This window comes from Fonticula alba (assembly GCF_000388065.1).
Source record: "Fonticula alba strain ATCC 38817 unplaced genomic scaffold supercont2.7, whole genome shotgun sequence".
NCBI lineage: Eukaryota > Rotosphaerida > Fonticulaceae > Fonticula > Fonticula alba.
In genome coordinates this window covers 940,880-955,807 of record NW_009242977.1, presented here as the reverse complement: position 1 = coordinate 955,807, position 14,928 = coordinate 940,880, and the positions used below count along the sequence as shown (strand labels likewise).

Here is a 14,928-nt window from a genome sequence, read left to right as displayed (position 1 = left end):
AGAGAGAGAGAGAGAGAGAGAGAGAGAGAGAGAGAGAGAGAGAGACAGGGGGGGCCCAGCGAACGAAATTGCGGAGAGGAGGGCGTGCGGTGGGAGGACACACGCGCCGATGTTTTTGCCCATTCGCCTGACTGCTGCTGCGATGCGCATGCATGCCTGCTCCGCCGCATGGGGGCGAGGGTGGTGCTTTCTCACTCGCGGAGGGGGGGGGGGGGGGCGCGTGTACGGGGCAGCAGATCGTCTATTTGCGGGGGGTCGTGCTGGCATCGCCATCATCACCCTGAGAGGAGGCCGTGGAGGGCGACAGCCGACCGAAGTACTTGGGGGCCACCTCGGCCAGCCATGCGGGGTCGATTTCGCTGACGGTCTTGACGTAGGTCTTCTTGGTCTCAACCTTTGGGACAAGTGGTGGCGGGGGGGGGGGGGGGGGGGGGGGGGGGGGGGAAACGGCACTGGTCAGTAGGCGCGACAGAGGGAAGAGGCGGAGGAGCGGAGGACAAAAAAAAAGACCCGGAGATGGGACGACGGGGTCCCTCTCTCTCTCTCCCTCCCTCTCGCCCGGTGCAACCAGGTGAGGGCATGCGTACCAGTTCGCTGAACATCAGGCACCGCGGGGGCGGGCTCTTGCCGAAGAGCACGCTCGAGGGGTGAATGAACACCCGCTGCCGGCTGATGGTGGTCCGGTAGACGCCATCCTTCTCCAGCAGGGCCGTATTCTGGAAGAGGCCAGAGAGCAGAGCACGCAGCAGGTCCGCCGCCTCGGGCGAGGGATTGTCCCCGACGGCCGACCCATTGAGCATGGCCACGGAGCGGGCGGCCGACGGGACATCCGACACGCCAGCCAGAGCGCCGAAGCCGGCCGATCGGCCGGCCGAGCTCCCGGCCGCGGCCCGGTTGAACTCCCGATACCCGGCGGCCGCGGTGGTCGGATGAATGACCCCGAGCCCGGCATGCTCGCACACGCGCGCCAGCTGCAGCTCGATGTCATTGGCCTGGGCGATGCTCCGGGCATTGACGAAATTGTCGTCAGCCCACTTCCGGGCATTGCGGGCCCCAGCCGCCCCGAAGGACCGCAGCACATTCAGCAGGGTAACATGGTCGCCGGAGGCGGCGGCCAAACGGCGCCGCGCCCGGTTGGCCTTCTCCCGCGCCTCGAGCGGGGTGTGGAAGACATTCTCCACCGACAGCATGGCCACGATGCCGGACACATGGGACCGGAGCTCGGGCGCCACGCTGGCCAGGGCCCGGGTCCAGGCATCGGCCGAAGCGCCACTCCCACCGGCCGGCGGCTCGGCCGCCCCGCAGGTAATCAGCGCCTTGGCGAGCATCGGGTCCAGCGGGAAGCTGGCCATCTTCCGCCCGAGGGGGGTCAAGTGCGCCGAGTCGCTCAGGCACCCGAGGGCATACAGATGTTCGAAGGCATTCTTCAACGCCCCGAGCGGCGGCCGGTCAATCAGAGGGAAGGTATGAATGGCATCGATGCCGATGGCCTTCATTTGCAGGACCACCGACGCCAGGTTGGTCCTGCGCGAGGAGGGGCGCGGGGAAGAAGGAACCCCAACAGTATTAGCAAGATCCACGGATTTCAGGGAGAGGGGCAGTGGGAGGAAAAGAGCGGGCCAAGCCGGCCAGAGAGAGGGAAAGAGACAGAGAGAGAGAGAGAGAGAGACAGCCACATGACGCACCGCAGAATCTCCGGAACCGTGTTCTCGGCCAAGTTCTTGTGGTACGACTCCTCGGTGAAGAGACGGTATGCCTTGCCCGGGGCCTCACGACCGGCACGACCGGTTCGCTGGCGCGCGGCCGCCTTCGACACCGGCAGCGACTCGAGGCGCTCAACCCCGGTGGCCGGGTCGAAGATGCGCTGCTTGACAAAGCCAGTGTCCACAACATACCGGATGCCGTTGATGGTGACCGAAGTTTCGGCGACGTTGGTGGAGATGATGACCTTGCGCACTCCGGCCGGCGCCGGCTGGAACACCAGCACCTGCTGCGACGGGGGCAGGGCCGCATACAGCGGCAGGGGCAACAGCTGCAGGGGGAAGTTCGCCGGCAGGAGACGGCTCTGCTCGATGAGCATCTTCTCCAGCGACTCGATTTCCTCCTGGCCCGGCATGAATACCAGGATGTCGCCCGGGGCTTCGTCCACATGGAGCTGCATCACGGCCACCAGCGCGGCATCGATGTAGTCCCCGGTCGGCTGCTCGAGGAAGTACTGCACCACCTGATGCTGGCGGCCCTCGACAAAGAGGATCGGGCATCGGGATGGCCCGCCGAAGAAGGCGCTGAAGCGCTCCGCGTCAATGGTAGCCGACATGACCACCACGCGCAAGTCCGCCCGCCGGGCCAGGATCTGATGCAGCAGCCCAAAGAGCAGGTCCGTGCGCACGGTGCGCTCGTGAGCCTCATCCAGCACGATGACCGAGTACTTGGTCAGATCCGCGTCCGAGAGGAACTCTCGCAGGAGCATACCATCGGTCATGAACTTGATCCGCGTCCCGGGGGATGAGCACTCATCGAAGCGGATGGAGTAGCCCACCCGGTGCCCGAGCCGGGTCCCCACCTCCTCCGAAACACGCTGCGCCAGGGTGATGGCGGCCACTCGGCGAGGCTGCGTCACGGCGATGACCCCGGTCTTGCCGAATTCCGCGCGAAGGAGATACTGGGGAACCTCTGTGTGGGCATGCGTGCGTGCGTGTGTGTGTGTGTGTGTGTGTGTGTGTGTGTGTGTGTGTGTGTGTGTGTGTGCCGGCCCGAGGGAAGGCGAAAGGGCGGATCGAGCGAAAGCCATCGATGACATCTGAGTTAGGCAATGAAAGGGGCCCGAGCAGAGGGGGGAAAGGAGCCGGAGCAGGGAGCGCACGTGTGGTCTTGCCGGAACCCGTCTCACCAACGAGAACAACCACCTGGTGCTTACGGATCTGGTCGATAATAATGCTCTCGGCTGGCCCATCCAGCCAGTGGACGTGGAGAGGCCCGAAAGGGAAGGCAAGCGGAGATGGAGTCAGTAGCTGAACCAGTGGAAGGGGAAAGAGAGGGAGAGAGGGAGGGAGAGAGAGAGAGAGAGAAAGAAACGGGCAGGCGGGAGAAGGCAGAGAATCAAGCAACATACCGGAGCTGATTGGCAGAAGGGCCGACTCGCGCCGGAGGTTGTCGCGCTTCTGGCGCATGAGCTGCTTCTCGGTCAGGGGCTGTGGGTCTTTGGCGGGAGCATCGCGAGCAGGGGCCACGATGGCCGGCACGGTGGCCGGCACGGCGACCGCGGGAGGGGCAGAGGCGAGACCGGCAGCCTGCGTGGCGACTGTCGGGCCGGCCGCATCCACGGGGGCCAAGGCAGGGGCAGGGGCCGGGGCCGGGGCCGGGGCAGGGACATTCCCCACGGCGCCCGGGGGAGCCGCAGGCATGAGATCGGTCGCATCGCTCGCGCCTGGCAGAGTCCCGGCGGCTGCCTGGCGGGCGGCGACACGGGCATCCGCACGCGCCGCAAGCTTTTGCAACTTCCGCAGCTCCTTCGTCGTCAGCTTCGACACATCCAGCGTGAGCCCCGGCTTGATGGAGGCCGGGCCGATCTTGGACTGACCATCGGCCGAGGCCGGGGCAACAACGTCACCGATCTCATCCTGCAGCTGCCGGGCCAGACGGGCCAGCTTGAGCTTCTTGCGCTTCTTGCGCTCGAGACTACTGTCAGCCAGCGGGCGCTTTAGCTCCTCACGCTCGGACATGGGCGTTGGTTTCTCCTTCGCGCTCTTGCGCTCGGGCTCGCTGTCGTGTGGCAGCAGGGCAAGAGGGGGCCGGGATGCGGAGGGAAGGGAGAGGAGAGGGGGGCGGGAAGAGAGAGAGAGAGAGGGAAAGAAGGAAGGAAAGAAAGGAGCTAACGAGGGGGAGGGGAAGGGGCAGGAGGAACAGGCGATATGAGGAGGGCGGTGGAAGGGGGGGGGTGCCAAGAAGCGCACGATATGACTGAGGTCCTGGTGCCAGGAGGCCGAGGGGGGGCCAATTCTAGGGCAGGCGCCATGGACACGCCTCGAGATCCCGTTCAGACCGCTCCTCGGGAAGCAAGGCGGGGGGGGGGGGGGGACACGCGTCATCTGCAAGATGTCTTTTTTATTGCGAGGGCGCGACCCGCGCGCCGAAGCCCGGCGAACCAGGGGAGGATGGTCCGTCCTGGGACGTGCGTCGCATGCGCCACCGCCCCACTCGACGCCTCTACGAACACTGCGGCGCGCTTGCGGGGCCGGGGCGCGGGGCGACGCGTGTGTGTGCCCGTGCGCGGACACCATGCGGCCGCGACCGACGGCGCCCCCGGGGCCGGACGGCGGGGGGGGAACGGCGCGCGATGGCGGGCTCACGCGCGCGCTCTCAATGACCACGGGACACTCATGGGTTTCGCCCGGCCAGGGAATCTCCCCACACGTGAGCCGTACGGAATGTGTCTCCACCTTTCCATGCCACATATCTTTACTCTCCATTTTTAGTTCCCTCCTGCCGGTGGATCCCCCCTGGCTGTGTTCCTCCCTCGGGCGCCCCGGGCGGGTATCCGTCAGCGGCCCCGCTTGGCCAACGCTGAACCTTCGCGACAAAGGCCGCCGGCGGCCGCCCGAGAGTGCTTTCCCGCCCCCGGCCAATGAGCCGGGAACAGGGGGGGGGGGGGAGCATCGGTGGTCAGGGCACCAAGATGGGTGGGGGACGACCCGCCGAGGCCGAGGAGGTTACGAGGTCATCTCACGCCGTGGTGGGGCCCCTCTCGGCCGCCCGAGAGCTGACAGGCCTTGTGCACTTTCCCTCCCCCTCTCCTTTCTCCGCCCCTCCCCCCCCCCTCCTTCCTCTCCTAGTTGCCTGTCGCGTCGTCGTCCCCTGCGTCGCGCTCGTGCTGGTCCATTTGCTCCGGAGAATCCACACCACTGTCCCCCCCTCCCCACTCTCCCCCTTCACAAACCACTACCACCATCACCACCGCTGCAGCAGTTTAGCAGCACCAGTAGCATGTCCTCTGCCGCTTCTCCGAACCTTGCCCAGCCTGCGGGCCACGCAGACCAGGCGTGTCAGTACTGCCTGTCGCAGCCGTGTGTTATTGCCCAGGGCCCGGCCCTGCGAGCCTGGTGCCCGGTCTGGCTTAAGACCCAGGCCCAGGGCAAGATCGATGCCCAGGAGTGGGAGGCCGCGTCCACGCTGCTGCGCGGGGCCCTGTCCAGCATCTTCCTGCGCCCGGGCGACACGACCCTGCGTCCGGAACTCTTCCGCATGCTGACCGAGACGCTGCGCTCGATGGTGCGAGTCTGACCGGGCGGGGGGCGGGATCCTTGCCGTCTCCCCCCCCCCTGCGCTGCTGTCGGTTTTGGTGCTTTCCGCCATCGGTGCCCGATGTACTGACTCTCCCTGGAACGCGGCCCTCCGCGGTTGCTGCTGCTCCCTCCTCATTGCCCCCTCGCCCTCTTGCCCAACAAAGGGCATTGTTGAGGATATTTCCAGCCTGGATCTCGGTGCGTTTGATCCTGCTCCATGTCGCCATGCCGCCCCTCCCGCCCTTCCCGCCCCTCCCGCCCGGCTGGTCCACTCACATGCCGTCTCCCTGTGATGCGTGCGCGCAGATGGCTCCTGTTGCGACGGTTGCCGGCGCAAAAAGTGCATCCAGGCCCCCTCCTGCCAGGCCTTCAAGCTGATGAGCTCGGTCATGTACTCCACCGACCAGTCGGCCGCCTTCAAGGGTGCGTTGCCTGCCGGCCTCCTCCTTACGACCAACACCCGGCTGCCGATTGACCACTGACGTTTGCCCGGCCTCACAACCTGCCCTGACCCCTGTGCCAGATGCGGCGGCCGTCTTCAAGCTTGCTCCCTGGATGGTGTCACAGGTGCCGAAGCCGGCTGGGCCCGGGCTCTCGGCCCCTGAGAGCCCTGTGCCGGACTTCCTCCCCCGGCTGCTGAACCTGCTGGTGGTGGCGGCCGCCTCGCCGCGGACCCCGCCCAACCGCTCGGCGGTCCTCTTCCGGACGTTGGCCCTGGTGGCCGAGTCGTCGCCGGTGGCCGGGCGCCTGGTGGCCGAGGCCCTGGTCCCGGCGCTGGCCTTCCCCGACTCGCTGGATCTGAGCGAGCCGGCGCGCAAATTCGCCTCGGCTCGCCTTCTGCCGGTGCTTTCCCTGCACCAGTCCTTCACGGGGCCCAAGGATGGCTCCCTGCCGGAGACCACGTACACGGTGGCCGCCCTGGCCGCACAGGGGGCCCTGTCGGCCGTCCTGGCGCACAGCGTGGCCCACCTGTCCGATGACATCCTGGCCGACCGGGACCTGAGCAAGCGCCTGGTCGAGCAGCGCGGGCATGATCCCCTGTATCGGGACTTCCCCATCCACTTGATTTCCCTGCTGGAGATGCTCTTCATCTTGGACTACCCGGCCCTGGTGTCCGCCCTGCGCGAGCTGACCCTGGCCGATGTCGAGGGGCTGGGCCTGCTTGTGGGCGATGGGGCCGAGATCGATGGGATCATCACCTCGGAGGGTGGCCAGGCGGCCGGCGGCCGGAAGCCCGGCCCCCGGTCCATGGCCCTGCCGGTGTTCGTGGACTTCCCGGTGGACTTGGCCGCTCACCGGTGGGCCTGCCTGGCGGCCCGTGAGCCGGCCCTGGCTTCGGGGGTGACCCTGCTGGCCCGGGCCGTGACCCCGTCCATCACGGACGATCCTCTTTGCCAGACGTACGCCGCCAACCTGGTGCAGTACATCCTGGCGACTCCGGTTTTCTCGCTGCTCCTGCGCTTTGCCAGCCTGGGCACGCGGCCGGGCGAGGCTGCCCCGGCCGGGGCCGTCACCGCCCTGCCGATGCTTCGGTCCTCGGTTTCCTACTTCTTCCGCCAGCTGGCCTCGGTGGAGGTCATGACTGACGATGTCAAGGCGGTGCGCATTTCGAGCCCGGCTGTGTTTGCCCCCCCCCCCCCCCCCCCCCCTCCTCGGCCCCCTGTTCTTGCGCTTCCCCGCTGCCTCTCCGTCCGGTCACCTGCCCTCCCCCATTCATGCTTGGCACTCACCATGTCCATGCCTCGTCTTGATGCCGCTCCGTTGCCCCGATCCCCTCCTGCCCAACGGCGCAGGTCCTTGCGGACCTGCTGCGCGATCCGATCGACTCGGTGGAGGACCTGGCCACCAAGCATGCGGCTCTGCGGGCGCTGGCCTGCGTGGCCGCCGGCAGCCCGGAGCTCTCTTCCGGGGTGCTTTTCTCCCAGGGCCTTCTGGACAACATGGTGTACTCCTTCGACGTGGGCAACATGCCGAAGCCCCTGCAGCTGTGCATCCTCGATGTGCTGGCGAGCTCCTCGTCGCTGAAGTCCGTTCGCCAGGCCATTGCCGGTGGTCCAGCGGCCGGATTGCTGCGTGGCCTGTCCCGCTCGTCGGACATCGAGTGCGTGCGGGCGCCCTGCTTGTGGGCCCCCATCTCGCCGGGCCCCTTTCCCCTTCCCTCCGACTCATCCTTCTCCCTGCCTCGCGCGCGCGCGCGCGCTCTCTCTCTCTCTCTCTCCCCCCCCCCTCCCTCTGCCTCTCTCCCTCCTCTGACCCCTGTCTCGTCCCCTGCGCGCCAGCTTTGTCCTTCGTGCCGTGATCATCCTGGCCAAGGTGGTGTCCGTGGTGCCGAAGGACCGGCGCGAGTTCCTCGGCGGCGTGGACCTCGACACCTTGGTGGTCGATGCGCTGGAGGCATCGTCGTCGGGCGACGCGGCGGCCACGGTCGACCGGACGGCCCAGGCCGGCGCCATCGAGGCGCTGGTCTTCCTGTCGTCCATGCCTCCGGTGAAGGAGCGCCTGGCCGGCAGTGAGCGCATGCTTCGGCTCTTCCGCGATTTGCTGGAGGGCGAGCTGTCCCGGCTTAAGGAGAAGCAGGCCACGCCGGCTGGCGACCAGTCCGGCGGCTTTGCCGCGCCGCTGGTGGACTCGCCCTTCGGCGCGTCCAATGCCCTGGAATACGCGGTGGCCGTCATCATCTTCAACATTTCCACCTATGCCCCGCGGCGCTCGGAGGAGATGGAGCAGTTCATGAAGCTGCGCGAGATCTCCGGCGAGGGCCCTGCCAAGGTACGCCTGTCTTGATGTGTCCTTCCTTTGCCCGGGCCTCCCCCCGGGGCTCGGGCACATGCCTGCACCGCCACCAACACCGAGGGGCAAGCGCGACCTCGGCCGGGCTCCCTTCCCTTTGGCCATTCTCCCCACCCGCGCAAATGGAATGCCTCAAAAAGGGGCACACCCTCCTCCCTCCCTCTCTTTATCTCTCTCTCTCTCTCCCCCTCGATCTCCTCTGCCCGCTGCCTCACTCACCCGTCCCTGCTTCGTTTTTTCCCCTGTCGGCGACAACGGCAATCTCCCCCCCCCCCTCCCTCCTCTCCCCGCCCCCCCAGGTTCACCCACTGGATGGCAGCGAGCATGTGAAGAAGCGCGTCTCGCAGGTGGTCGAGTCCGGCCTGGTGGCCACGATGACCAACCTGGCGGTGCACCTGGCGTCGACCTTCAACCCCGGCAAGAGCAGCTCCATGTCCTCGGGCATGCTTTTCCCGCTGCTGAGCCTGACGGTTCGGGTTCTGCACGCGGTGGCCACGGACCCCGCGCACCGCGGGTATCTGGTCCAATGCGGGGCGGTCCGGCTGCTGGTGAGCTTCAGCCAAATGCTGCGCCTGGAAGTGCCGGGCAGTCAGCGCGTCATCACGTACGCCATTTCCTTCATCGCGTCGCATGCGCTGGCCAAGATCGGCACCACCCTCGACCCGTCGGTGGCCTTCCCCGGGGAGCGGTCGCTGATGCTGGTCCGGCCGCTGGTGTGGCTGCTGCGCAATGACCAGCCGGAGGACGACTCCAAGGTGGTCAACTCGCTGCTGAGCAAGGCTGCCGAGACCATTCAGGCCTTCGCCGACCCGAAGGACCGTGATGGCAACTTCGGCGGTGGCAACGACTCGCTGGCCATCTTCGAGTCGCTCCTGACCCTGGGCAACCTTGCGTCCAAGGGGGACGATCGGATCCAGCAGCGCCTCTTCCAGGAGAACGTGTTGAAGGATGCCCAGGCGCTGCTCTTCCATGACAATGCTCGTGTGCGCTTCGCTGCCTGCGCTCTCCTCTGCAACCTGAGCTACTACCCACCGGTGCGTATACGTGTGTGGGTGTGTGTGTGTGTGTGTGTGTGTGAGTATGTGTCTGTGAGTGTGCCTGTGCGCATGTGTGCCTGTGCGCATGTGTGCCTGTGCGCCGAATGGTGAAGACAGGAACCCCGGCGGTCTGCTTTTTGCCTCTGTGTCTTTTCCCCGCACGCCTTCAGCATCGCATTCTAACATGACGCCTGATGCGCCTACTGCCCGTTGGACATGGGCCTGCTTCGCCGGGGTCAGGTCTTCTCGGCCCTGGTGGAGCACATCAACTCCGTGGACAAGCTCCGCATCTTCCTGGCCATGTCCATGGCCGATCGCGAGGAGGGGGTCGCCAATGCGGAGCGTCTGGCGCTGGACACGCGCTCGGCCGCTGGCGGGCTGCTGGCCATCCTGTCCAGCGCGCCGGCCGTGGCTCGGCTGCTGGCCAGCAAGGAGTCCTCCTTCCTGGACAACTCCACCGACACTCTGCTGGAGTTCGGGCCCAAGACCATGACCCCGGAGCACATGAGCATCTACCAGCGTGTTCTGTACACTTTGGACTCCATGCTGGAGGCGGACATCTCGGTGCGCCAAGCCCCGGCGTCGGTGTTGGCGGATCTCGGCCTGCAGGGGGCCACCGGCGCCCGGGCCACCGACGTCCGGGAGGAGATGCGCGCTCGCACCGTCCTGCTGAAGGTGCTGAATGCCTTTGCCCGGGCCGGTGAGCCGCGCCTGCGTGGCCTGGCCCAGTCTATCATGAAGCACCTTGCCTGAAGTGTGTGCGGTGATGGTATTAATATTTTTAGATTTCCATGGAGAGCAGTTCTCCCTGCTAGTGTACTGTTGAAAGACACCCGCGAAAGAGGAATACATCGTTGGGTATTGTTTACTGCTGTTGCCATTTCTGGCTGATCCTGTCGCTTGTAACTGCGCTGTGTGTGTGTGTGTGTGTGTGTCTGCTGGGAGGGGACGATGTCCCATGTGCCTGGGCGCTGTGTAAGAAGTGTGGCTGACCATCTGCCAGGTGGACATCCGCGGCAGGGCGCGTCCAGTCGCCGACGCCGGGGCATGCCCGTGTGGGACCGGGCGCGCCGGCGCGCATGCCGGGGAGCTGGGTGTGTGCAAAGGCGGGAAGAAGGGGCGACGGCTGCACCTCGTGCTCAGCTGCACTTGGTAGGAGCCACTCTGTCTCGCGCATGCTTGGCCCGGCCCAACTCCCTCTATTCACGAACTTGCATGTGAGCATTTCGTGTGCCTCATATGTGCGTGTGAGAGGGGCGCCTGCGCATGCAGTCTCACGCATCAGCCTACACACACACACACACACACACACACACACACTTCTGCGCCTACATCCACGGGCAAAGTGGTGAAAGGAAAAAAAGCACAACAGAGAAGGGGAAAGGGCAAGAGAAAGGGTATATTATGGAATGAAGGGAAAACACAAGAAAGAGAGCGGGAAGTGGGGGGGGGGGAGGGGGGCAAGAGAGGGGGGAAACAACAAGGAAACATCTAGACGTGATGGCACAATACAAACAGCGCGTTGCGCCTGTGGCGCGCGCGTGCAAGCGTCTCATCGTGGGCGGTGGTGGTGGGGGAGGAGAGGGAGTGGGGAGGAGGTGGGCCGCACACCCCACCCTCCTCTTCCGTCAACCAGACACCTTTCTCATCCCTCAAAGTGACGCGCCTCAGAGGGAGAGTAACCCGCGGCCATCGCGGCAGCCGCCAGGGCCGCACGCTTGATCTTCTTGGCCATGCTATTGGCATCATTGCCACCGGAGGAGGGACTGTCAGCCAAGCCGCCGGCCGGCCGGGGGCGCTTGTTGGCCGACGACCCACTTCCCAGAGCACCGCCGTTGCCATTGCCGCCGGCGCCGGCGCCGCTGCCGCCATTGAGCCCGGGCGAGGGCGAGCCCGAGGGCGAGTACGAAGACGACAGCTGGTCCGAGTGGTGATGGTGGTGGTGGGGGTGCATGCTGCCGCCGCCATGCATGTGGTGATGCCCAACAGCCAGGGCCGCCGCATGGATGTGATGGCTTTGCAGCTCGGATGACAGCGGGCAGTTGGTGGCAGCAGCGGCGGCGGCGGCGGCCTCGGCCGCGGCGGCGGCCGCCGCCGCCGCATGCCGACCGTGTGTCCGCTGGTGCTGTGTCAAGTTGTCCAGGCGCGCGAAGGTCTTGGTGCAGCCGCGCTCCTCGCAGGCGAAGGGCCGCTCGCCGGAGTGCGTCAGCCGGTGGCGCTTCAGGTGCTGGAAGCGCTTGAACGGGGCCCGATGCCGGCAGTCCGGATGCGTGCACAGGTAAGTGAGCTTGCGGGTGCCCGGGGTGGCCAAGGCATGGGCGTGCGTCAGCGGCAGGGGGACCAGCGTGGCCCCAGCGGCGATGGCCTGGGCTGCTGGCGATTTCGGGTCCGCCAGCAGGGCCCCAGGGAAGGCGGAATTGTCGCCGAACTTGGACTTGCCGCTGCTGCCGGTGGCGGCACCGCCGGCATTGGAGGGCACCCCGTCGCCGGTGCTGCCGGAGACGCTGCCACCACCGACACCAGGCGCACTGGCGCCGCCGGGGGACGAAAGCACCAGGGGCCCGCCGGCCGTCGGAGACCCGGGCATGGGGGTGGTCGTGCCGGAGAGAAGCCCATTCGGGCCGGCAGTCGCCGCGGCAGCCGGATCCAGGCCGATGAGCTTCAGCGCACTGGCAACCATCTGCGGCGATGAGGAAGAATCAGCCACGGAGTCGGCCTTCATGTGGAGCCCCGGGACATTGTCTCCGACCATCGACAGGAAGGGAACAGGCGAGGGGGACGATGCACTGGAAGAGCAGTTGCTGGAGCCGGCGGAGGAGAGGACTGTGTGCGTGTGGATGATGATGGAGGCGAAAGGGGGATGCGGAGAAAGAGGCGACCAGAGGGGGCGGGGGGCCGGGGGCGGGGAGGCAGATTGTCAGCAGGGGAGAAAAGGAAAGAAGGAGGAGAAAGAAAAACCAGGGAGACGGGGAAAGAGCAGCGCACCACCGGCCATGTGTGAAGAGGGGTTGGAGACAAGGGAAGAGGAAACACCGCCGGTGGCACTGATCTGCCGATGCAGCGAGAGGAGGGTCGCCGGGTCGAGCTGCCCCGCAAGCGAGGTCGAGGAGGATAGCATGCCACCAGGGCCGGAGCCGGCCATCACAGACCCGGGCAGGAGACCCAGGCTGGATGCCCCAGGGAGAAGGCCGCCGGGGCCAAGGGAGGGGCTCTCCGACAGAAGCCCAGCGCCGGATTGCTGCAGCTGCTGGGCCAGGTCCAGGTGATGGCCCCCGGCGCCGGTGCCACCAGTACCGATGCTCGACGACAGCAGGGGGATCGAGCGCAAGGACAGAGTCGAGGGGGAGGCCGAAGTGGGCAGCTGGACCGGCGGCGGGGCAAGGCCACCGCCACCGAGCCCGACATCTGACGAGGAGACGCCCAGGAGCAGGGGGCTGGCCGGGGCGGGCAACAGATCGGAACTGGCTCCCGCGCGGTTGACCATGGAGGAGGTGGTGCCGATATCCGGGGCGTTGAAGGTCGGCAGGAGAGCTGACCGGCCCATGGCCTGGAGAAGTTGCGGCGGCAGCATCGATGAGGAGGATGAGGTGGACGCCATCCCGGCGACCAGGGGCTGCTGCGCCTGCTGCTGCGCCTGTTGCTGGGCTTGCTGCTGCGCCACCTGCTGCTGGAGAAGTGAAGCCAGCAGGTCCGGGCTAATGCCCGACGCCGGGCGAGAGGCGGTGCCCTGCGGCTGAGGCGACGCACCGGCCTGCTGGACCTGGGAAGAGGCGGGGGCGGCGGCGGCGGAGGAGGAGGAGGAGGAGGAGGAGGAGGAGGGCTGGCTGCTGATGTGTTGTTGCTGCTGCTGCTGCTGCTGTTGCTGCTGCTGGGCCTGCTGCTGCGAGGAGGAAACCATGACCACGGCGCCATCCGCCGGCAGGGGATCCGTCGTGGGGGCCGCCGACACCGAGGACTTGATCCGATTGGAGGAGGCCATGGACGCCAGGAAGGCCGCCACATCGTTGGCCGACGCGGCAGATCCCCCGGCTGACAGGAAGGTGTCCTGCTGCCCGGTGGCCGAGGGACCAGGAGTGGTGGTGGTGGTGGTGGTGGAGGAGGACCCCGGGGCGGGGGACGGCAGCGTGGCCGGGGACGGCAGTGTGGTGGTGGTGGCCGCGGCCGCGGCGCTAGCGGTCGTCGACTTGGAAGCAGCATCCGCCGGCCGAGAGAGCATGTCCGACAGAAGGGCGCTGCCGGGGCCGGGGCTGGCACCGCCGCCCAGGGGAAGGCTCGAGCCCCCCCCTGGGGCACCTCCCTGATCGGACTTCATGCCGCCAGCTGGGAAGGGGCTGCCAGCTGGACCGGCGGCCGTCGAGGAGGGGGAGGAAATGGCCGATGCCGGGCCTTCGGACGCTCCGCCGGCACTGCTGCCACCTGTGGTAGAGGCGGTTGCCGTGCCGCCGGGAGTCGGGCCGGTGGAAATGCCAGCGGTGGCAGTGGAATTCAGCACGGATGAAATGAGCGCGGCGTTGGATGCGCCAGTCGCGGCGCCAGCATCACCGGCACCGGTGCCGCCGTCCTCAAGCGAGGCAATGATCTGCTGGATTTGCTGCGACAGAAGGGCCCCATTGCCTCCGGCGTTGTTGGAAATCAGATTCTGCTGGATGAGTCCCAGTGAAGCGGCCAACGAGGAGGAAGAGGAGGAGGAAGGCCCGCGTGCTGGAGAAACACCGCCATGGAGGTCGATCGGCAAGGAGGATGAGGAGGAGGCCTGGACTCCGGTGCCGGACGGCTGCTTATGCAGGAGCGTCTCGATGAACAGCTGGTTCTTCTGCTGCTGCTGCTGCTGCTGCTGGGCCTGCTGCTGTTGCTGCTGCTGCTGCTGCTGAATTTGTTGTTGCTGCTGCTGCTGGAGCTGCTGCTGCTGCTGGAGAAGCTGCTGCTGGAGAAGCTGCTGCTGGCTCTGCTTGCTTTGGGCCTGGGCCTGCTGAGTGGCCTGCTGCTGCTGGAGCTGCTGGAGCTGAGCCTGGAGGCGACTGATTTGCAGGGAGGAGATGTCGCCAGTCCCGGACGACCCGGAATTAGTCAGCAGGGAAAGGATTTGGGCACTTGAGAGAGAGCCGCCAGGCTGCTGGAGCTGCTGCTGCTGCTGCTGCTGCTGCTGCTGTTGCTGCTGTTGTTGGAGGAGGAGGTTCTGCTGAACGAGCTGCTGCTGCTGTTGGAACTGCTGGCGAAGCTGGGCCTGCTGCTGCTGGGCCTGCTGCTGCTGCTGGAGCTGTTGGGCCTGTTGCTGCTGGAGCTGCTGCTGTTGGAGCTGCTGCTGCTGGAGCTGCTGCTGCTGGAGCTGCTGCTGCTGGAGCTGCTGCAGGAGCAGGAGCGACTGCTGCTGCTGCTGCTGCTGCTGCTGCGATGGTGACTGCTGCTGGCCGGATTGCTGAAGCTGCAGGACCTGCTGGAGTTGCTGGAGTTGCTGGAGCTGCTGGAGCTGCTGCTGTTGCTGTTGCTGCTGCTGCTGCTGCTGCTGCGAAGAGCCGATATTGGCCGAGGACATGTCCTGCGAGGACAGTAGCTGACCGCTGGTGCCGGTCGACAGCAAGCCCATGGATGACTGGTCGCCGGAGGAGGATGAAGGGAAGCCGAGGATCTGCATCGGCGAGAGGAGCAATCCCTGGCCGGCTTGGAAGACCCCGGGGGCGGTGCTGGTGCCTGCCCCGCCGCCGACGGACGGGTTGGGCTGCTGCATGGAGGAGAGAGGGACAACGGTCGCGGTGCCGGCTTGGTTCATGGGGGTACCGGGGAGTTCGGCCTCAGGGGTGGTGGCTAGAAGAGGGGGAGGG

At 66.7% G+C, this 14,928-nt stretch overlaps 3 protein-coding genes across 3 annotated transcripts; 1 reads left to right on the top strand and 2 right to left on the bottom strand.

Moving 5' to 3' along the window:
* Positions 1–209: 209 nt before the first annotated feature.
* H696_04412 (hypothetical protein) lies at positions 210–3,722 on the bottom strand (the record flags this gene model as incomplete). The annotated part of the gene is made up of 5 exons (XM_009498288.1): positions 210–394; positions 588–1,524; positions 1,686–2,673; positions 2,864–2,944; positions 3,113–3,722. The coding sequence occupies 5 exons, from the start codon at positions 3,720–3,722 to the stop codon at positions 242–244; spliced, it is 2,769 nt and encodes a 922-aa protein (XP_009496563.1). The 3' UTR covers positions 210–241.
* A 1,075-nt stretch (positions 3,723–4,797) lies between these two features.
* On the top strand, positions 4,798–9,968 carry H696_04411 (hypothetical protein). The gene is made up of 8 exons (XM_009498287.1): positions 4,798–5,268; positions 5,447–5,480; positions 5,589–5,705; positions 5,806–6,881; positions 7,076–7,383; positions 7,562–8,051; positions 8,372–9,106; positions 9,350–9,968. Exons 1-8 carry the CDS (start codon positions 4,984–4,986, stop codon positions 9,860–9,862), a joined length of 3,558 nt encoding a protein of 1,185 aa, XP_009496562.1. The 5' UTR covers positions 4,798–4,983; the 3' UTR covers positions 9,863–9,968.
* Positions 9,969–10,754: 786 nt separating this feature from the next.
* Positions 10,755–14,876, bottom strand: H696_04410 (hypothetical protein; the record flags this gene model as incomplete). The annotated part of the gene is made up of 2 exons (XM_009498286.1): positions 10,755–11,932; positions 12,095–14,876. 2 exons carry the CDS (start codon positions 14,874–14,876, stop codon positions 10,755–10,757), a joined length of 3,960 nt encoding a protein of 1,319 aa, XP_009496561.1.
* Between the last annotated feature and the right edge of the window lie 52 nt (positions 14,877–14,928).